Source organism: Callionymus lyra, chromosome 2, assembly GCF_982586985.1.
Source record: "Callionymus lyra chromosome 2, fCalLyr1.hap1.1, whole genome shotgun sequence".
NCBI lineage: Eukaryota > Metazoa > Chordata > Actinopteri > Syngnathiformes > Callionymidae > Callionymus > Callionymus lyra.
In genome coordinates, this window is record NC_141819.1 from 29866399 (window position 1) to 29889966 (window position 23568).

A 23568-nucleotide genomic window follows, 5' to 3' on the forward strand; every position below is an offset into this window, starting at 1 on the left:
TTTTGTTTGCATCAACTCAACGACTTTATATCTCTTTATATCTTTATATCTTCACGCTCTGCGTCGACCCGACATGGACCGGCTCGTGTGTTCATTCACACACACGCGCATCATGGTATTTAAAGGATCGCCTTCTGCTGCAGGGCTGTGGTGTGGATGTGGGCTTTAGGCTTCTGCTGGATTTCATTCAGTAATGTATGTGGACATGTTTTTTATCGGAACAACGGGGGATTAGCAGAAATCCCTTTTCAGCAGCCTCAGGTTAAAATCCCGATCAGCCCGGCCGGTCCAGACAAGCGGTCAGAGATTAATTAAGGATGTAATTGAAAGATGTATAAGCGTACCAGAGAGAGTTATTTATACATGGACCATGGTTACCTCAATGTGGTTTGTTTGAAGACCTCGACAAAGTCAACTGGTCTCTGCACCGGCTGATCTATTCTTTTCCCTCAGAGAGAACTCTTAATCTTTTGTTTGACGGGGTGATTCAGGTCGCTCTGTCCTTCACTGTCTGTGCTTTTGTGTTTGTGACAGTCAGGTCTAGTGTATATGTAGCACTTTCATTTATGAGATGCATCTCAAAGCATTCAGAAAAGTCACCTTCATTACATTTGTTGTAAATAAACCAGAGTGATTCTGATCAGGCCTCAACTGAGCTTTAAGTGGCTCGCTTCGTTGAAATAGGTCCAATTGAGAAATTTCAAATAGATCAAATTAAAAACTGTTAAATCACTGTGTATATCACTTGACAAAGAGACAGAGAAGAAAACATGAAATGCCTAAAAGCATATGTTTTTATCTGTATTGATATAAAAAATAGTGGTGATTTTCTTTTAACCCATTAGTATATTTGTATTATATATATATATATATGTATATATATATATATATATATATATATATATATATATATATATATATATATATATATAATGTGCATGTTCACCTGTTGCTATAAGAAGAGTCACAATCTGTATGAAGGGGAGCCCAAGTGCAAGTATTAAATCTCTCAAGCAGAAAATAGAAGCGGAACAATAAATAAACAAATTTGGTCCAAATACACAATCAAAAGGAGTCCAAAATATCATACACGATCAAGAGTCCAATATCTATTACATAGAGTCAAAAAATCTCACACGGAATGTCCACTAACTCAGCGAATAAACCACAATGAGGGAACTGAAATCAGAAGAGAAAATACGAAAGTCAAAACATACACTTAAGCACTGGGGCAGAAGGGAAAAATATAGAAGTCCGTAGAACCATGAGGAAGAACTGCAGGCAATTACTAATCTAAGCCATCCATTAAGTCCATTAGGAGAGAGAATAGGAAGTGACAAAACCTAAAAAGAGGTTTCCACCGGGTCACTACGGTTTTCCTACCATGCTCAACTATCCTATGCTGGGATGCATGACTGCTTGGTTGCACAGAAAAAAGATACACACTTTTCATCAATTTAAAGAGTTAAATATTTCAATGATGCTTCATCAGTTTGCATCAAATGAGTCACATCACTGGATTATTGATCAAACGTTTGGGCTTTATTGGGTTAATAGGATAATCTACCTACTTTAGCATTAGACAAAATATAATTGTTCCCATTTTAATGAAAGAAGGAAAGATAAAAGACAGACAGGTTTTCTATTTTTACTCATGTTTATTCAGATCGCTGATTTTGACTTTTGACTAAACTTTAAACTTAGGCTAGGACAACTATTCACTCAGATTTCTACAGTATATACACCCAGTGCAAAAATAAATAAACAATGTATAACCTTTGTACAAAACCTCAGTACTGTGCCATGCAAGTAGCTTTAATGTAGTTGTCATTATTTAGATGGATGGATAAACTTTATTGATCCCTCTGGAGGTCTCTTTCAGGAAATTGTTTTTCCAGCACACAAAAACAGAGAATAAAAAGAAAGTGAAAGTTGACACAATCTAAATCTAAAGATAAAGAACATAGATCAAAGAAAAATAACTAAGAAAGGGATACAAAGAATGAATGAGTCCTTGAGTCTATTATTCTTGCATCTGTGGAGGAGCATTCATGCTCCATCTGCTTCTCTGTTCACTGATGACAGTGTTCAGAGGATGACTGTCATCATCCATGATGGACAGTAGTTTGTTCAATGATCTCCTCTCAGCAACTGTCACCAGTGAGTCCAGCTTCATGCCAACCACAGATTTAAGAAGACAGGCTGTTGCTCCTAAGCTTTGGAACCATCTTCCTCTCTCTTTACGCTTGATGGATCTACTGACTCCTTTAAACGAAACATCTTAAGACGTTTCTATTTGTTCAGGCTTTTCCTTGATTTTCTGGAACTCCTGTTGTGTTATCAGTTTTATCTTGACCTTTAATATTGTTTTGATTGTTTAAGCGCTCTGTGACCCTGGTCTGGAAAAGCGCTATACAAATAAAAATGACTTACTTACTTACTTACATCCAGTTTTCACATGTTCTGTTTGTGAAGTATTTACATATAAACTAGTTAAAATTCTCAACTTTACCATTAATAAGTGTATCATTTATTTATTAATGAAATGTATTTTTTATGTGTTTTTCTTCTTATGTCATTTTAATGTTGTATATTATGTTTTCACTGTATTTTGAGCAGACAGGTAATCTATTGGGAAAAAAAAGGCTTGTTTGATGAATGGCTGTTTGTAAACACTGGTGTTTACATTGTGAGCTTGTGTGTTCTTATGAATGAAGGACAGCCTGTGTGCGATGGCGTATGTGTGCCAGGCCTGACTTGGATATGTGTGAGTAAAGCATGTGCTCGTGCAAGGATCACATGTTTTGCCAGACTCCATGGTCACTAATCGCTTTTCCTTTTGCCAATATTTCCACTCTATCTGGTTTCATCAGGCCGGGATTACACGGGATTAGACCACGTCAAAGGAGCTGACATGCATTCATTCATTAAACTTCTAAATATTTCTCACACACCTAAGACAACCTTGTTACTCTTACCACAGATCAACATTTGTTTTATTTCAAACATTCCTGTCATTATTATCATGTTTTTCTTTGAGTGAAACATGCCGACATGTGCAGCTTTGTACTCGCTGTGATTATGTAATAGAGTGGTTATGACAAGACGGGACCCTGCTGTGATCAGCACACGAGTGGTACAAAGGTTGTTTTCTGACCTTTGACTGTCCTTCGCCTCAGCTGAGAGCGATCACATATATTTAACTGCTTGAATCATTTCAGGCAGAGCAACAAATGTATTTGTGATACGTTTTACATCAATCATTTAATAGAGATTTGGTGACAAACGACATTATTATGACACAATTTTGAGCATCAACAACTTCATCAAATAAAAAAAAATAAAAAAATATTATTAATAATGAATAATTATTGCCGAATCAACAAGGCAGCCTAATGTAGTTAACATTTAGTTTAATTTACCTGACTCGAGAAGAGCGCCCCCTGCGGACACATGAGCACACAGTTCAGGACCAGAGGAGAGAAATCCTTCCAGACTCTTGCTCCTAAGCTTCGGAATGATCTTCCTCTCTCTTTGCGCTTGATGGAGTCTACTGACTCCTTTAAGAAACACCTTAAGACGTTTCTATTTGTTCAGGCTTTTCCTTGATTTTCTGGAACTCCTGTTGTGTTATCAGTTTTATCTTGATCTTTAAAGTATATACTTTATTGAATATTGTTTTGATTGTTTAAGCGCTTTGTGACCCTGGTCTGGAAAAGCGCTATACAAATAAAAATGACTTACTTACTTACTTACATATGTATGACATGTATTTTAATTTGTTAAATATGTTCTTGTGCTGCTCGAGGCCATGACTTTGTTTATTTGTAGAACTTGTAGTGCCAGGTTCTTTGCCAGGAACACATTGCAAATTAAGTTAAATAAAACAAAGAAATTGTGAAACTCAAAACTAAATATGCAGGTCACCTATCTGCGGAAGCTCTTACAATTGACCATTATTTTTTCGTTTTTGTCCGTACATTAAAAACATCTCCACCTAATCATGTTACATTGATGCAAACAAAGGGTTTGTGTAGCAGGGCCGGGTTTAGACAGGCATGTATGAGGGGGCAGCCACAAATCTTGAGGGGGCATTGTGCTGTTACTTACTTACTTACATGTAAGTTTGAGGGGGCACAACATTTATTTGAGGGGGCCAGGCCCCCTCTTGCCCCTGCCTAGACTAGTCGTCCATGTTGAGGCCCTGTTGTGTAGTGTCATAGAAGAATGTAAGCAAGTATTGCCAAAATTACACCTTAATCTGATGATGGCATGAATGTGGCTTTTGGTGGTTGAGCCGACAATCCTAAATACACAGTTGGCCATTTTTATCTTTTATAAGCTTGTGGTCAGAGTGAAAAGTATATCAATTATATTTGTATTTGTTCAGGCTTTTCCTTGATTTTCTGGAACTCCTGTGTTGTTCTCAGTACTATCTTTAACTTTAAAGTATATATTTTATTGAGTATTGTTTTGATTGTTTAAGCGCTTTGTGACCGTGGTCTGGAAAAGCTCTATTTAAATAGACATTACTTACTTACTTACTTTATAGGTTCCAAATAAAACTACTACTACTACTACTTAGCAGTTCAACATGACAAGCGTCCCTCAACGAGGCATCAAAATTAACAAGGGATACCATTAATATTTTAAACCGTGTTTACAGACTAAGTTGCTCAGGTCATAAACATATACATACAACATCTTCAGTTGTAGGTCCTAATATTGTGCATTTACTTATATCGTATTTCTTTATGCCATACTTACCAAAAGTAAAACATAAATTGTTAATTTTATTGAGTACTTTTTTCATTATTACTTATTATATTTAGAATTTTTACTGTTTAAAAATGCGTGTACCGCCACTTCCGGTGGGCGTGGTTTCCCCGAGCGCTGACGTTTCGAAACTCACCTGCGCTCCAAAGTAACACGCCCTCTTACCTGAACACAAGGAAAGTTAGGACTGAAACTATTGACACATTAGTCACAGCTGTGGTCAGAAGCAACTTTTGAAACTAGTCTGACTCAGTTTTGGCCACGAGAGAGCGAGCGAACAGGTGAGTTAGCTTCTTATCTGTTGTTGTTTACACAGTGTGGGTACATGTCCTATCTGGTTACTAATGCGGAAATAAAGTAGCTTAAATGTTGTCAAACAAAAGCAGAGTATGTAGATACCTTTAGACAAAGTAAATTATTGTAACATTCATGAGTATGTAACTTATGAATGATGGGTTGAGTGACAAGAGTTAGCATCTCAGAGTTAGCATGAAAGCTCGATTACTTTTGAGGATTAATACCAACAATTGTCTTGTCAACTATTTAACCAGATATTGGTGTTGTGTGTTGAGGTTTTAGTCGAAAGTGTTGAACTTTCAAGTTGCTCACCTTTCTTGTTCTGCCACACAAGTTCCTATCTAGTTCAGCTCAGTTTCACTCTACATTCTTCAACCCAAACTTTAACTTTTTTGGACACGAATTTACCTCAGTTCCTGGGATTAAACACAAACATTGATACATAGTCTGTTTAAAAAAAAGGCAAGTTTTTGTTTTTAAACAAATCACAGTGAACCATGTTTCAATTGTAATTTATTGAGCTTATCCTATGTTAAGATAAAGTAACACAATTTACTTTTTTTTACTTTTAATAAGAGTAAATGATTTTATTTCGCCTCAAAAAGTCAAAGGCATTGACCAAACGTCCCCAGCAGAGAGCAGTATACATCCCTCTTGATAAAAGTGAATTGGTATCAAGTCATGCAGTTGTGGTTCAGATGTGATCCATTCACTCTCACACATGTTCACTAATCTGTGAACCCACCACACAGATTTGAGAATGTGTTTTGTTTGACATTTTTTTTACTTTAATCCAAGCCCAAATCCTGCAAGTCCAGGTTTCTTTCATGTGGTTCTTCAGAAGGGATGTCAGTACATGTCTTCCTCGCTGTCATAAAGAAGTCAGTATCTGTATAATTACAGTCATCCCTTGAGTGTGTCACATATTTACACTGCTATTCCACAAGAGGCACAAAGCGGAGTCTGTTGGCGTGTTTGCACTATCACAGTTCCGTCATTAATGTTTACAAGAGCGGCAACTACATGGTCTACTGTTCCATGGCAGGGAATCTCAGGTATGTGAAGTCACTGGAACATGCAGTTGAGCAAGTCACGCTTATAGTTTGTAGTAGTTTCGAACTTGAGTCACACTAATGTGATGACAAGCAGATATGCTATAACAAAAGAATGTTCTAAACAAATTAGTTGTTCTATATATTTTAATAAACTGATCTAATACCATTGCAGTAATGGAGAGTCACTTTGTTTTATTAAGATCTATCTTCGTCGCAATGGACTGACATACCTGTCTGACTATTACATGGTCTTTTCTCTCATCACTTGAAAACAAGACCTCACTGTACTGGAACTCTGGCCCCCTGGATTTCTGTTAGTCATGACACTTGGCCTTTGTAAAAGTTGTACAATCAAATATATATATATTTTCTTTTTAAATATTATCTCTGTTTGACTTTGGATTAAGTTGTGTGATAAAATGAAAAAAACTAAAGTAAAGTAAGAACCTCACTGCTTGTAACAAAGTGAAACAAAGAAATATGATTATAAACCTCTCACTGTCTCTTTCGACTTTTACTTGATTGTTTTGTGATTTTATCTCTTATTTAAATTAAATTAATTCATAACATGGCTTCTTACTTCTAATATGAGTCCTTGAGTGGATTTCAAATAACATTTAAAGAGCCTTCAATTGGCGAAAGAGTAAAATGTTCTGTCCGACTATTTAATAATGTCTGGTAGTTGATGTTTTTATCAGCATAAGAAAAGTGTAGGACGTGAAAAGGAACCAAAACAAGGCTCGATACATTATTTGGGTTACACTGTGGCCTCAGTTACTCAGAAATAGGTGCATGTTTTCCTTCTCCTGGAAACCAGTTGGTTTTTTCACCACATAAATTAATTTACTTCTGAAGCTTTTGAATAATTTAGCACGGGACAGATGTTCCATCCAATCCTGCACCTGTTATACATGCACCTGTATGCAGCCATGACACTTGTTGAAGTTGAGGGTGGATAAAGCAGGAAACAGTGTCTTGCTAAGAGAGCCGTGTGTGTGTGTGTGTGTGTGTGTGTGTGTGTGTGTGTGTGTGTGTCTATTGACTAGGCGTGAGTGATTTTCATCAAAGCCCTCAGTCAGCACCGTTCTATTTCCCCGGTGCTGAAACACAGCAGGCCTGTGTTGGAACCCAGGAAACTTTAGTGAGGCCGAGCAAACCTACAGTGTGGCAAACACCCCGTCAATTATTAACAGTCCAGTGCTCTCATTCCTCTGACGTTACCATAGCAGCCGACCAGTAGACTGAAACTCAACCAGCAGCCTGGGAAACACTCAAGTTAAGAAGCAACGCCGGAGGACTCAAGTGATGGACCTTTAGAGTTCCCTCTGGATGTTAGTTCAACGCCACGTTGACCGAGTTGAACATATTCTTCTTTGTGAGCGTCTTGTCGCTATGGTGACATCCTGGAGATTATTGTGACTCAGGTTGTTTGCTGCCTCCTTGAAGTTGCAGTCAGCGATTTGACTTCCAAAACACTTTAGCAAAAGGAAGACTACTGAGCGGCTGCCATGAATCTCGCGCAGAGAATGAAACTTCTGAAACATTTTGGATCTTTACCCCCGGAACCAACACCCCCACCAATTCTACATGTTCCTGTGAGTAGTTCTTTTTGGTCTTGGCTGAAGGAATATTGAATATATCAGTGTTTTTTTGTTTTTTTTACATGATGCATCCAGACTACAGTGCATTATGGGTAAATGGTTAAAAACCATTTAAGACTGAAATGATCACCATATATGATATTCAGGTGCTAAAAGATGAGCTGGAATAATAAAAAATAGTACAAACTCTCTCTTTTTCAGTAAACCGTCCTTACCTATGATTTTCTGTCTCCAATCAGAATTTGCATCTTTAAGTAAAAAAAACATAGTATTCATAAAATAAGAACATTTATAGGTCAAGAAAATTGATACATTTTATTTTTAATTCATATCCATCCTTTCATGATTTATTTCATATTTATTTTCTCTATAGCTTTTCTTCTCTCCCACTTCCCTTTTTTCATCCTTCCATTTGCTCTCTGTCTTCTGTATCTTTTTTTTTCTGATTTATCTTTCTTTCTGTGTCTTTCTTTATTAACTTTTATTCCCACTTTACTTACTTGCTCACTTTATTTTAATTCTTTTTCATATCACTCTATTTATCATCCCTCCCACTACCACTATCAGGTATAATCTTTTCACATTTTCTCCAATACTCTTCCCTTATTACATTTTCCTTATCATTCCTCCTCTTCTTTCCTCCTTCTCTTGTCATCTTGGCTTTTCTCTTACCGTACTTTGTTCCTCTTCACATTCTTATCTTCCTAGTACAGTAACTATCCTTCTTTCCTTTTTTCCAACATACTTTCTTCACTCCCTCCTTCTACGGAGTGATTACTTTTTCTATTTCTTTATTTAAATCTACTTTGTTTTTAGAACATTTTTAGACCCACCTTCTAAATGTTCAAATGTCCTGATCACTTTTATTTTGATCCATATTTACAATCATATTTTCTTTTTATTAAAATTTTCCCTGCATCTTTCAGGAGAGGAAAAATAGTTGTTTCAATGAATCTCTTAATCTCTACTTTACTACCGAAATAGAATTCCTCTTTAGTTGGTGTGTGACGCTTTAATGGCTGATACCTGCGCAATCTAGGGATAAACAGGAAGTGAAGCTCCACCTTAACATGCAGGTTTATTGCAGGGCAGTAGAGAGGGAAGGTGGTGGGCAAAGGCTGGTTGGGGGGAGGAGCGCTCCAGGTGAGATCTCCTGGGTATTTTCTCCTACGCTGCTCTCTGAAAGAGCGACGCCACTATCGCTCAAATTACACGCAGTTTCATCAGGAGGATCGGATTTCTCTTGGACCTCAGCCAGTGTCCAGGCTGAGGAGACTGTAATCGGAGTGGATTTTAGTGCCGGACCAGTGATTGTTGATGTTCCTGCTGTATTCATACTGACTAGTGAGATTGGAGTCTTCAGTACACAGGCCTTGGGTGTTTTGTTCAGTGCTTAAATCCCAGTGAACATGGAAGTGAGGTTCAAAGACCAATTGGTAAGTGGAGAATAAAAGTCTAAGTTCATAATATTTTGGTTGCAAAAAGAGGTAGTTCTCAGATTCACGTTAATATCAGAGTGTCTTCCCATCGATGTTAAAATAATTTCTATAACTTCATAATTAATATGTTTTTATATTTCTCTCCCTTGAGGTTTAAAACATATGTTTGATCTTTGACCAGTTCTTTGACTCACCTGTCACCTTGGCCCATCCTTCTTTATCATCAGTACTGTAGCACAAATAATGACAAATGGTAAAAGTCATTTGAAGGAAATGTATGTTTATCGTTGACAGTTTAGACATGGATGTAAGTGAATATAACATTTTTTTATAATGTCCAAAACAGATTTGTCTCATGAATCTTATGTATTTGTCCCTGTTCGTGGCGTTCCGCACAAGATGTCACTTTTTTCTTGAGCACACGTACTGAAACACGCAGGATATTTTGAACTCCGGGTCAGTAACTGTTTATTTTCGGTGGTTATATAGTTTATAATTAACTACGGTGGAACAGTCTGCCTACTGTTGACACACATAGACCTGTTGCACTCTAAGCCGTTCTTATCTAAATGGTCCTGGCCTAAAACTAAAATTTAACTTGCTACACATAATTTAATGTTTCAATGATTTTAATGTTTGATTCATTGGCTATTGAAATAATAATGTAGTAACTTGACTAGTGAAAAGACTACTGTGCGTGTGCTTGACAAGAGTAGCTTGCCCGACCCGTTCTGGCTTGGTTGAAAGGCATGTCCTAATTCAGAGACGAAGTCCAAGGCCAGCAAGTGCTGTTAGGACCTTAACAACAAGTGTGTTGAAAAGACTCTTCATTAGAGACATGTTGTATAAGAAATCTGATGTTTACAATTCACAAGTACAGAATATATTTGTTTTATTTTTCATGCTTCATTTAAATACCTCAAACCATGACTACTACAAGGTGATTACTTTTTTTTTTGATAGTACATTTAAGATGATTGAATGCCTCATCAAAAAGAATGAAAGTGGGAAATCTAGGAGAGCAGCTGTCATTGAACTTGAAGGAGAAAATTATTTTGTCTCTATACAATGTTTATCTACACTTGCACAACAATCGGTGTGATACATTGCAAGCACGGAAGAGATGTGACTCGACGCACACACACATACTCGCCAGATAACCCCTCCTCCATACCGGTCTGGCAGGATTTAGACAGGTGAGAGCATGCTAAGTTCAGGTTGAGTCGCGCTCGTCTTCATTCTGAGAGTCGGCTGTCTTTTGTGTAAGAGCTGGTGTTTTGTCACCTTTCTGATTGACTGGATTATTCTCGGCCACTGGTCATTTATTTACTCTTTTCTGTGGTTTTCTTGTTATTTTCTTTCCCTAGAAGCCTGGCATGGAGGAGTTAACAATATGGGAGCAACATACAATAACGCTTAACAAAGTAAGTGAAACTTCAGACTGTCACTGTTTGGTAACGACGTTTTATTGCCGTTCTTGCTTTACCTTATCGTGTTCTAGCATTGATGTGAAGCTTTGGAAACAGTCGTTATTGTCCCTGGACATGTACAGGTATATTTGGGGTTCAGCCCAGACATTGTCAGTTTCACTGCTTGCAGGAATTCGCATTGACACACCCTGCTACACCAGCCTGGCTGAAACCATCTGGAATGTGCTCACTCAATACTGTCCTAATTTACTGTCACCATTCTTTCGATGAAGCAACACTTACTTGACTCTTTCCTTTCGACCGCAGGATCCAAAACTAGGGTTCGGCTTTGCCCTTTCAGGAGGGAGAGACAAAACCAATCTTGAAAATGGAGACACGCCGATCATTATTTCAGATGTTCTGCCCAATGGACCGGCAATGGGACGACTTTTGTAAGTCATTTGACAAACACCAGGGCTGCTTGTTTTCTGCAGCTAAATATTAAACTTCATGAATCTTTCAGCACCAAAGACCAAATCGTCATGGTCAACGGTGTGTCCATGGAAAACGTCCACTCTAACTTCACCATACACACACTGAAGTCATGTGGCAAGACGGCCAACGTTGTAAGTGTGAAGGACGTTGCATTAAAAGAAAGAGAAGAAAGAGAAGCTTGGAGTAAACTAAAAAATCTTCTCTATTTCTCTAACTTCAGACGGTCAAAAGGCCGAGGAAGATCCAGATTCCTGCGACTACTCGGCCCTCTCGAGCCGCCTCTCACTCCAACTTGTTGGACCAAGACCCACCTCGACGGACACGCCGCTTCTCCGACGGCAGCGACAACAGAAACAGCAGCCGATACCACACTCGCGCACGCAGCACGTCGCCTGACCGCAACGGACATGGAAACACACTTCCCTTGATGTCTTCAGGATACAAGCGCTTCCCGCAGATCGATGTGCCGGAGAAACCTCTGAAGACGACACTGATCAAAAAGAGAAACACAGACGGTTAGTCCATGCACTTGTTCTTTCTTTCTGGACAAACTTGACGAGAAACCCTTCCAAATACCCATGTATTCTACTCTTTATCTCTTCATCGTAATGCAGAGTATGGCCTGAAACTGGGCAGTCAGATTTTTATCAAGCACATGACTGGAACAGGCCTGGCAGCAAAAGAAGGAACGCTTCAGGAAGGAGATCTCATTCTCAAGGTGAGTGATCTGCTCTCCTCCAAACTCATTTACAACAAAACTAAGTTTTTTTCATTTAAAATCTATATAAGCAATTTGACAAGCAAATAGGATATTTTCAGGTTATTGTCTCTCTTCATTCATATGTAAAATCTGTGTTTATATTTGTTTGGTTTGTCCAACTTGTTACCACCTTTTACCTACTGCAGATTCACTGCAGCAACATGCACCTCTGGTTCAACCAGTTTGCATGAAGAAACAACACTTTTTCAAGGCAGATATAATCCTGCATGTTGGATTTTATTAGACTGATCATGAAATGAAATGTTTTCATGTTGATTTGTTTATGCACTTTAAGACACATTTCCAAGTAAAAAGTCAGTTGTTTGAAGAGAAAAGCGTGTTGGGTGATACTGTATTATTTAACCTCTTTTTGTTTTGTTCATCAGATCAATGGCATGACGACTGAGAATCTCTCGCTGCTGGAGACGAAGCACTTGGTGGAGAAGAGTCGAGGCAAACTGACCATGACGGTCCTGAGGGACGATCGCAGGTTCCTGGTCAGCATCCCTGAGGTGGAGGACAGCCCCCGCAACAGCGACGACGGCAGACGCAAAGAAAGCAGCTCAGAGTTGGAAGGTAATTGATGAGAAAGCGAATCGAATGCATTATTGACCTTAACCCCTAATCTCCCCTGTCATCAGATATTTCAGATCTAGATGATTCCATTCCCACTCACAGAGTGGCACGTCCAACCAACCGGGAGAAACGAACACGCAGGTACAAATTCTATAACAACTACCCTCTGTAGTCTCACTTCTTCCTTCGCTTCTCCACCCCTGAACACTCGCAGAAAGTATTAATTTAATGAAACATTTTCCTTTTTCTCACCCAGAACAAAAATAGAACCTCCTCTTCCCAAGTCCAGAGATGCCTCCCCTCTGCGCTCCACCTTGTCTCGTCCTCCTCCAAGAACCTACCCGTCTAGAAGAGGTGAGCAGAAGAGTGAGTTTATCAGCAAAACTGTGTCATTCTAAATATTTTTTTTAATTTATTTTTTTAGCTGCATCCGAGTCTGAATCAGACCGCAGTGCTTCTCCACCTCTGACCATGAGAGGCACTCTTGACAGGAAGGACCAGTCCAACAAATACAAGTCAGTCTGAAGCTTCAGTTTTGGGTTTTTGCAAGCATAAATCATTGAGTCATTAAATGTGGCACATTATTTTCCATATTTCTCTTTAAGTGTTTAAGCCATTGTTGCTAAACTTTATTGGATAAAACCGTGAGGACAGTCGTTAATTACTCAACTAAGTCCCTTCGACTGTTTGTCCCAGATTCTTTCTTAAGTATGTCACATTGATAAAGAGCTGTAAAATAAAATGGCTTTAGTGATGCACCATGATTGTAAAGCAGAGTTGTTAAGGTAGGTCAGTATGACACACTTCCAATAATGATGTAACTATTTAATTCTTTGCTTTGTAATTCGCTATTTTAACTTTCTAGTGACGCCTAGTTTATATGTTTCATGATTTTGTGGACCAATGTGAGACTTATTTTAACATTATGTACTTTTCTGCAGAAATCTTTCTGGTGTGTCCACTCTACCCAATCCCCGATCCTCACCCCTCGCCCCCAACTGGACGGCCTCTAGACCTACCTCCTCTGCCTCTCGGCCCCGCAGGCCGGTGTCTGAGTCTGACTCTGATCGCAGCAACTCTCCTCCTCCACGCAGAGACAGCCCTCGCTCGGACAACAGATACAGGTGAGCACAGCACCTTTGAGGAAAGAGTTACAGAGCCAGGTTATTTGGATAAAGGTGAATAAAAGTAGTTTAATTCGATTTTTTTTTTCTCCATTATGTAACTATATTATACTATCCGTCTTTTGTATTAAGGAATAAAATCAAATCTATTTATAATGATATACAATGTTATTAGAATCATAAACATTGATTTTTTTTCACCTGTTCTTTTTAGAATTCTTCCTGACATGGCTCACGCAGGTATGAGAGCTTCCCCTGTGCCTCGCAGGGCTAACTCTCCGATCAGAGTCCCGCCTCCAGGTCCGTACTGACTATTTGCACGTACGACTATTACCTGTAAAGTGAGAACGGCCTAACTTACTTTTTGAGTTGTTGTTTTTCAGATTCTGATTCCGAGTCAGAACGCAGCATGGGGCCCCCTCAGAGGCAGAGCACCACATACAGCCAGGACTCGCTCAGCAGATACAGGTACAGATGAAGTGTCCCTCCCCCCCATTACCAATACCCAGCAAGAGCTCAACGACTGGGACCAAACTGTGCACGCTTCCTATGTTATTAACGTCAGCTAATCGTGTGTTTCTACTTACCTCTTATTATTTTTACTATTATTGTGTTGCTTCACTTGTTTTATGGATCAGTGTGTGGCAATTTGAAGTTTGATTTTTGGTATTTGTGATGTTTTAAATGTGCACCAAGTGTTTGTGTTTACCAACAGAAATAAAAAAAAAATGCTTTTCACTGCTTTGTGTATGTGGCCTTAGTGTGATGAAATCCCGAAGGATTTTTGTTTGTTTTAAACTTGTCATTACTGACGTCTTATAATGAGGAGATGAGTTGATGAGTGCAGAGAGGCTCCCTCACTGACAAGCAGGTGAATATGGAACAAATCATCACATCAGCCGCGGCCTGCCCCCTTTCCCAACATAACTGAGATTTGTTGTCTCCTCCCTCACTCCCGCCTCCCTCTCGTCTCTTCCAGGGTGCTGCCGGACGTTTCCCTACAGCCACAGTTGAAGCCCCCCAAATGGAGCCCAACCAGTGCCCCGAATAATCCTCCACTGAGAGGTGTGTTGAAGCTTGACTGTTGAAATGTTGATGTTGAATGAAAATCAGCTCCATTTCCAGCATCTTAAAACCAACTTTGTGATCTTTGCAGCTCGTTTAGAGTCCGATGCCAGTTATGCCTCCGTCCCTCGGAGGAACTCTATGGATGAACTTTTTAGCAAGGGAAAGAACAGGTAAAGGTCAAACTCTACAGTACAAACTTCTGCTGTACAAAAGACTTTGAGTTTGTAGTGTTGAATATTTTCGATGGAAGACATGAGCATACAGAGCAAGTGCGGCCCGTGGGCCACATTCTTATTTTTGACTCTATTGCGACCCCAATGATGTCAGTAGAACATGTGGAAACAATTTCTGACGGCTAATAATAATTTTATTTTGTAAATATCATTGTGTTAACTCTAAGTTGAACTTTCCTAAAATATTTTTCAAAAAGCTGTTACTTTGTAAATTTTGTGATCATTCTTTTGCCCCTCAAAATGTAATTTATATTATTATTTATAATAAAGTAAGGTTGCTCAGTGTTTGTAAGTTAATATTAAGATTATAAAATAAGTATTTTTATATTAGTTTCTTTTTATGATTAAAAATAAATGTATTTCTATATTTTGGTTTATTTATTTTGTAAAATTTGGTGATTGTTTTTCCTTATCTATTCTTTCGAGCTTTGTAGTTTAAAAGTTCGTATTTTTTTTAATCATTTTTGGCTCTTTTTCTTGACGGTCCCTCACAACAGTGCCGGTATATAATTTAAATGCCCACTCCTCTTTAAAGGCGCTTTTAAATTGAATTCATGCTTCGCAGAAACGAATGTTGTAAACTCTGCTCACAACGCCATCTAGTGGGTAAAACTTATAGCGAATCACCCTCTGCTGCAAACGTTACTCTTTTATATTTGGTGTGTTTGTATTGGCCAATATTTTTCTCTAAATTAAACTAAACTATTAAATGTTTTCCATAGAGTTCCTTCAGAGATGAAGTCCAGTACATATTCGTCTCTTCCGAGAAAGGATTCACGTCATCGAGCCCCATCACCCGTCAAACCTCCCCCTGATGGTTGGTTCCGTCACAAATGACACCTTATTTTCATCCATAACCTCCTTATAATGTTTAACACTTTTCCTAAACTAGACTCATCTGAGTCGGACCATCTTTCACACCTGAGGAGGTCTGGAAGTTCTGAGCGAGAGGACACCCGGCGCAAGTATGAACAAGTGTTTTTTTTTTATACTGAATGAGGTGAAAATTACAGTCATTTTGAATTCATATATTTTATTTTTAGGGCCCCTGTAACATCCAAAGTAGCTGGCACCGTAATGTCTGGTCTTTCTGTCAAGAACAACCCACCAATCTACAGTAAGCATCATGTTTCTGCAACATTTCCTGATATTAAGTTAAAAAGATCTGTACTAGGATGCTAGTGTCCTGAATTATATTACATATATATATAAAATGACTAAAGTATAATTTTACTCTTTAGCTAAACCTGCCGAGGAGCCCATCTATTCTTTACCTCCCGACTCGTACCCGACATCTAATCCTGGGTGAGTCTGCCTCCAAATCTTCACCTCAACCTCTTGTATATGACATTTTGCTAACTTGAAAATTGTCCACAAAGATACAGCTCAAATGTCAACAAGGTTTCCTTCGCAAAAGACGGCAGCGTTGGTCTTAGACTCGTCGGTGGCAACGATGTTGGAATCTTCGTTGGGGGAGTTCAACCCAACAGTCCTGCCTATGATCAGGGGATGAAGGAGGGCGATCAAATCATGCAGGTAATTTCAAAATGAATTTTTAGCTTTATATGGGATAAAAAGAAATTGAATCGTTTATATTCCTTTGTTTTTGTTGTTTTTATTTTGCTTTGCGAATCTGATCACATTGAGAGTTTTTTTTTTAAATTATAAATGCTATAAATTCCGGAAGAGGAAGTCTGCGTTACTCACTTTAATATCGATGAACTAGAGGAAGTCAGTAATTATTATTTGTAAAGTGCCTTTCTCAGACCAGGGTCACAAAGCGCTTGAACAACAAAACGATACACGGTTAAAATGCATGCTTTAGAAGGCCAAGAGAAACAAACACAGCAGCCCAAGGAAAGTTAAGAAAAACCAGGCAAAAATTATAATGCCTTATGATGTTTCTTGGAAGGATTTCTCATCCCCTGGTCCGATAAATCACTTAGGAAAAAACGGTCTAAAGTATTGTGCACTCAAAACTAAAAAGATAGATAGATAAAACTGTGTTAATCCCTGTGAAAAATTCCTTTGGGAAATTAGGATTCCAGTCACCACAGAGCAGCTCACAGAAGAACAAAGGGCAGACAGGCCAATATGAGCATAAATGGAATTTTAAAAAATTATAATCGCAAAATGTTTGCCAGTATTGTAAAAACAACCAAATACCAAAAGAGGCATCAATCCAGACTTATTAATGGGAAAGTTGATATAAATTAAAGTGATTTGTTTTGGTCTCATTTCAAAGTAATTAAAAAAGCGTATTCTCTCACAAGTTCAAAAGTGAGTTTTGTGAATGAAAGGCACTGCACATCAGCAGCTCTCCCAAGTGCTTTGTTGTTTAAAAGAAGCTCACACAAAGTTGGAGTCGCCTGTTCAGATGCGTCAGTGAAAGTACTAGTATACTTGTTTTTCTAAGACGTTTCTTTGCCTCTCGCAGGTAAATAATGTGGATTTTGGCCACTTCACCCGAGAAGAAGCAGCAAACTTTCTTCTAAATGTCAAGAGAGGAGACAGAGTTGAAATTTGCACTCAACACAAGATGGACAGTAAGACGATAACGACAACAGGACGATAAATTGATAATAATTATTTATTTTGATCTGTTTATAGTCTATAAGAAGATCATCAAGTCGAACTTGGCCGACAACTTTTACATCCGCGCACACTTCGACCATGACGCAGATCATTCTAACGGCCTGAGCTTCACCAGAGGCGAGGTGTTCAGGGTGGTCGACACAATGCATCGTGGGAAATTGGGCAGGTGGCATGCGATCCGAATGGGCAACGACCTCCATGAATTGGATAAAGGAACCATCCCCCACCAGGCCAGGTGAAGATTCAGACAGATCAATCCGAGGTCAAAGAGGGTTCTGGAAGCTCATCTTAGACTTATTTTGTGCCGACTTCAGGGCTGAGACCCTGGCTAGCCAGGAGCAGGCCATGAGGGCCAGCGGAGATCGGCAGGTACAATCTGGACAAAGGGCCGAGTTCTGGAAACTGCGTGGGCTCAGAGGGAACAAGAAGAACGAGAAGAATAACCGCCGCAGCCGTGATGACCTTCTGCAGCTCACAATTCAGGGCAAATTTCCTGCTTATGAGCGAGTTCTGCTCAGAGAAGGTTCTTATCTGATAATTCAGCGCAACTACTGGTGATGTGTTGATGAGGCCTCGTTTCACTGTGTAATGAAGACATTATATAAAGGTACATTCATTTTCAATGGCCATTAGATGTCACTCTCTGCTTCATAATATTTGGCTGTAAACTAATTCAATTAAACCTGGCACACTTTTTAAAATAAGAGCGCCGACTTGTTGTGCACTTATAAAATAAAGACACTATAACATGGTTTTTTTATGAGGCTTCATCAACCCATCAAAAGTTACTGATGTTTGCTTGTACTATTCAATGACTCACATTTGATCTTTTTTGCAGCTAATTTCAAAAGGCCCATCGTCATCCTGGGTCCTCTGAACGACATCGCCATGGAGAAGCTGGTCAGAGAGATGCCTGATGACTATGAAGTAGCAGGTAGGTTGAACTAATGTTTGCAAAATTACATTTACTAAACATACTTACTTAATGAGTCACTACATTTGAAAATTAGCTGATGAGATTGATTGTTCCTGCAGAGATGGTTCCTCGGAGTAGAGGAGGAGAGAGCGCCTCCACGGTCATTAAACTGGACACCGTCCGGAGAATAGCAGAGAAGGTGAGTCGTTCGGTCAGAACACTTAAGCGAGAACGATCCTGGCCTCGGCTGAAACTCCTTCAACCGTTTCCCAGGACAAGCACCCTCTTCTGGACATCACTCCCACTGCCGTGGAGCGGCTCAACTACATCCAGTACCACCCGATGGTGCTGTTCCTGGACCCGCACAGCCGTAAAGACGTGAAGGCCATGAGGCAGAGATACAGCCCGAACTCCAACAAGAGCTCCAGGAAGCTTTACACCCAGGCTCTCAAGATGAGGAAGGACTGGAGTCACCTCTTCTCAGGTACTTCAACATACACATCATCTTGTTCAGGCGATAAGTCAGGGGTGTCAACCTCACTCACACAAGGGATTCAAATATTTTAACGGTGTAAGTGGTGGGCTGAACAACATGTGAATTCAACAGGAAGTATGACGGTGGGAAAGTAGAACAAACATGGGTATTATTGAGAGCAATGACGACATCATCAAACACATTTCTGTACTTCCACGCTAGTTTGACCTTTTTGTTGTTTCGTGTATATTTGTTGACTGTCATAATCACTGTTCCTTCTCTTATCTCAAACCCTTAAACACTATTCTAATAATGAAAGTAAGTAAGTAATATTTGTAGATCACTTTTCCAGACCAGGGTCACAAAGCGCTTAAACAATCAAAGCAATATTCAATAAAATATATACTCAAAGATCAAGATAACACTGAGAACAACACAGGAGACTCAGAAAATCTGGGAAAGCCTGCACAAATAAAAATGTCTTAATGATTCTAGAAGGAGTCAGTAACCGTCTGGGTGGGCCACATGACATGAGCCCCCATGCCTTGAGGTTGTCACATGTGCAACAGGTTTTGAATATTGAAGGAGAAAACAAATGAAATGCATTTCACTTGTTTTTCCCGTCAGCTCGCATCGACCTGCAGCCCGGGTCACATGTCTGGTATGAGGCCCTGAAGGACAAGATCCGCCATCAGCAGTCAAAGCCTGTTTGGGTGTCTGAAGTCACGGTAAGACATGAACAGACGAGCAATCTGAGTCAATATTGACACTTTAACTTAAGCAATGAGGAAACGGTTAGACATGTGATGTGAGACCATTTATTCTTGCTAATGTTTTTTTTTCTTTGCTGTAGATCAACCTTTGAAAATAGTTATTTTAAATTAATAAATGATCATTCCTTTTTTCTCTTTATATTAATAAACAATGAATAATAAATAAAGACACATGTTCAAAGTATAAAAATGTGTCCGATAAGAGTAAGACATTATTCAACTGTCTCTTAATAATCTTACATCTTCTGAAATGTACAGTTGGAAACTGGTGGAGAACAAGACCTGGATGCTCTGGACCAGACCCAGTCTGACTACCTGAGTGCTGCCAGCGACCTGGAGGACACCGATGGAGAGCCCTACACGGACGGAGAGGCCTACACGGACAATGAGGACCTGGAAGAAGCCTATCCGGGGCAAGACGCAGCACGACACTCGAGGATCGCCGGAGCTGCGTTAGCCAGATCGTCGGAGCCCGCCTCGGGGCGCCACAGCCCCCCCTCGGATCACAACTCGGACTCCTACTCCCACAGAGGAGAAATCCCCCCTTTGATGCACGTGCCGGAGCCCGGTTCCTTCAGACAGAGCTCTCGCAGTCCAGCGCACAGCCCGGCCGAGGAAGAAGACCCCTCTCACCGCAGCTTCACAGACTCTGACTTCAGTGCCGGAGAAGTCGTTGCAACCAACAGTCCGTCAGAAGGGCCCCCGGATTTTATAGCCCCCAACCCTCGATACTCTCTGAGAGAGGCTTCACCCGCCGAGGAGCGACACGAGAGTCCACACGCCAGCCTTTCTGCCATAGAAGAGAAGCTGCAACAGGTAATGGGGTCAATGTCAGAATCAAACGTGCGATGAATGTAGTTTAAAATGCATGAGCAGGAACATGCAAGATGTTTTGTTCACTAAATTGTAATACTCTTGATTCCACTCAGCAGCTCAACCATAGTGTTTTATTGGATTTACAGGTTATTTAAAAAAAATACATTTCTACATTCTCTGATTGAGAACATCACTCTGAGGAAATGTAAACTTTTTAAAAATATGATGCGTCATATTCCTTTTGGTCTCCAAACACCATTTGAAGAAAAAAAAAGATTTAAATAATTTTGTTTTATTCAACATTAATGTCTAAAAGGTATGTCATTTTGAGAGAAGATAGGATTTTTTCATCTAAGCACTCGTTTTACTCCATAAATAACCTGTAAACCAGTGAAAATAATTAGCTTTATAGAACCATCTATACAGTCCAGAGCTTCTTCTGATTCAGCGTTATAATGACACGTATTTCATGCACTTAACGTTAAATTTAATGGTCATTATATTTTATTTTGAACTTTTTTACTTGAAGGTCGGCCTGTGAATATTACGTCAACATTAAACTAGTGTGTGGTGCCAAAAGATTTAGGGGGACACCCTGATAGGCTTTTTCTGTTATGGGAAAAGACTACTTTTTTAATGAACCCTAACACTGAGTTTAACATACGAGTTTACTTTTGTGTGGCCCTCAGACTCGCCTGGCAGAGCCACAAACACAGCCACCGGAGAAGAAGAGCCCCAGTTACATTGTGTAAGTGTTGAGAAAGTATATGCATGTAAAGTGCTAGTTTCTTGTTTTTTTTAACGCCACATTCTTTGTCTCATACAGTCTGGCGCATCATCACCAGGCAGTGCAGTTCAGACGAACACAGATCCGAGGAGGGAGCAACAGCTCGGAGGAGGATGAGGAGGAAGAAGAGGACATTGAATGGGGACCAGCGACAGAACTGTAGATGCCAATTATTTTTAAACACAAGACTCCATTGATCCAACAATAAAACTTTGATTTATAAATGCAACTCCAATAATTTGTTCTCTTCTCGCTAAGGCTAGATGGTGTTTACCCACTCCACCTTTTTTTCATCAAGTGAATAGTTTTAATGTGTTAATTTAAATATTCCATGTACATGTGATGGTGTTTTTTTGTGTAATTGATTCAATGCATAGGTCCCAGCTTTTCTACATTAAAACTTGTTTTCAAAGTGTGTTTCTTTTTCACCTCTTGATCACATGGATGAATTATTGGTGTTTTATTTAGGTTGAAAATAAGGTTGACAATGGCCTAGTTTAAAATACAGTTTAAAGAAAAATTTTAGAAATTAAACATCGAATGTGTGATGAAGTTATGTAATTTGTTTTAAAGTTTTCAAAAAAATATTATTTATTCACAACCTTTCCCATTATCGATGTTGTGTGGTTGGAGACTATCCCAGCTACCTGGGGTGACACATAGGACACTTTGGACAGCTAGCAAAAACTAAGCAAAAAAAATATAATAAAATTGTTTAATTGTGTTTTATATAACTTTTTTAAATTCAATATAAATGCACTTTTTTCCCCCAAATATAAATAAAATATGTATGATGCTAAAAGAAACGAAACAGTACGCTACATAATACATTTGATAACATCGAGGTAAATATGATAACATTGTTTAATTGTATTTTATGATTTTTTTTTAATCTAATACAAAGCACTTATTCACAAATATCTATAAAATATGTTGAAGTATGATGGTACTTATTCTGTTTATGAAGGTAAAACCAAAAAGAAAAAAAGAATGCTACATAATACATCTAATAAAATCAAACTAAATATAGTAAAATTATTAATGTATGTATTTTATAAAACTTGTATTTCTTATAAATCTAATTAAAACGCGCCCTTGTGCCAAAATATAGTATTTATTTTCAATATTTACTTATTGTGTTCCTAAAGGGGCAATAACTGCAAAGGTCCTAAAACAAAAACCCTACAGTCATATTTAAAGTGGAACTAATAATGAATTAAATAACAATATCTTTACATGACCTTTGACCTCATGAGGGCCACATCACTACAGTCCAAGGACAGTCTGGGACACTTTACCCAGTCATGCTTCCTCCATGACGAAATGTTTTTTAAATAACAATTTCCTCTCAGTGTTTTCAGTTTAGTTGACTGACAGTATTTAGTTCGTTCAACACAGCAGAGTAAATACTACTGCGGATGTTTTACCAATCTGTAGTCTCCAGCATCCTCTTTTACACCGTGGTATGCTGGGGGGGGGCAGCATATCCAAGAGGGACTCATCCAGACTGGACAAACTCATCAGGCGGGCAGGCTCTGTGGTCGGCAATAAACTGGACTCTCTGGTGTCGGTGGCAGAGAAGAGGACACTGGACAAACTGATGGACATCATGGATGACACCAGCCACCCTCTGCACACTGTCATCACCAACCAGAGGAGCCGGTTCACTCAGAGACTGCTGCTCCCCAAGTGTAGGACCAATAGACTGAGAAACTCCTTTGTCTTTCACGCCATCAGGCTGTACAACTCCTCACTTGGGGGGAGGAGGTTGCTTGGGGCTGGAGTCAGAGGGGAAGGAGTCTGACACTTCCACCTCTACAGTGGATTAACAACACTCTGACAGGAATCGCACTCGCAACCTCTCCAGTGGTCAGACTAGTGCGAATTAATAGAAATCCATGCAACATTTAGTTGCATCTTTAGATGAGATTGACTTTATTGATCCCTTTGGAAATCTCATTTGGGAAATTAGGTTTCCTGTTCACAGCAGACAAGTGTCATAAGAACAAAGCAAACTTAAAAGGATAACAAAGGGCAAATATACGGTAAGGAGCATACATCAAAGGAAATGACACAGACTGAAAATGATACACACACAGAATAAAGTGTGTGTGTGTGTGTGTGTGTGTGTGTGTGTGTGTGTGTGTGTGTGTGTGTGTGTGTGTGTGTGTGTGTGTGTGTGTGTGTGTGTGTGTGTGTGTGTGTCACTTTCATTTGAAGTAACGTAAAGTCACTTTGTTTAGCTTATTTTATTTTATTTATATTTATATTTTGTTTATACTGTCGTTATATTCAGTTACTGTTTTGTTATTTAATGCTATCGTCCTCTTCTGTGTGCTTTTTGGTTTTTCTCTATTCCTTCTGTGCTACTGG

The 23568-nt window shown here is 39.2% G+C and overlaps 1 protein-coding gene across 5 annotated transcripts; it reads left to right on the forward strand.

Moving 5' to 3' along the window:
- Window positions 1–4916: 4916 nt before the first annotated feature.
- Window positions 4917–21607, forward strand: tjp3 (tight junction protein 3). 5 transcript variants are annotated; one of them, XM_087784549.1, is made up of 30 exons: window positions 4917–5057; window positions 10536–10592; window positions 10905–11029; window positions 11101–11203; window positions 11293–11587; window positions 11687–11790; window positions 12219–12408; window positions 12474–12549; window positions 12665–12762; window positions 12833–12923; window positions 13350–13532; window positions 13747–13832; window positions 13916–14000; window positions 14512–14597; window positions 14689–14770; window positions 15556–15650; window positions 15726–15798; window positions 15877–15950; window positions 16075–16138; window positions 16213–16369; window positions 17271–17379; window positions 17444–17663; window positions 17743–17951; window positions 18267–18362; window positions 18464–18543; window positions 18618–18828; window positions 19447–19547; window positions 19851–20408; window positions 21098–21156; window positions 21235–21607. In XM_087784549.1, the coding sequence occupies exons 2-30, from the start codon at window positions 10545–10547 to the stop codon at window positions 21356–21358; spliced, it is 3882 nt and encodes a 1293-aa protein (XP_087640675.1). In that variant the 5' UTR covers window positions 4917–5057; window positions 10536–10544; the 3' UTR covers window positions 21359–21607. The 5 variants fall into 5 exon arrangements, with proteins under 5 accessions (XP_087640675.1, XP_087640672.1, XP_087640673.1 ...); XM_087784546.1 differs by lacking the exon at window positions 4917–5057 and adding an exon at window positions 7427–7723; XM_087784547.1 differs by lacking the exon at window positions 4917–5057 and adding an exon at window positions 7427–7723 and having other exon boundaries at window positions 16219–16369.
- Window positions 21608–23568: the final 1961 nt, after the last annotated feature.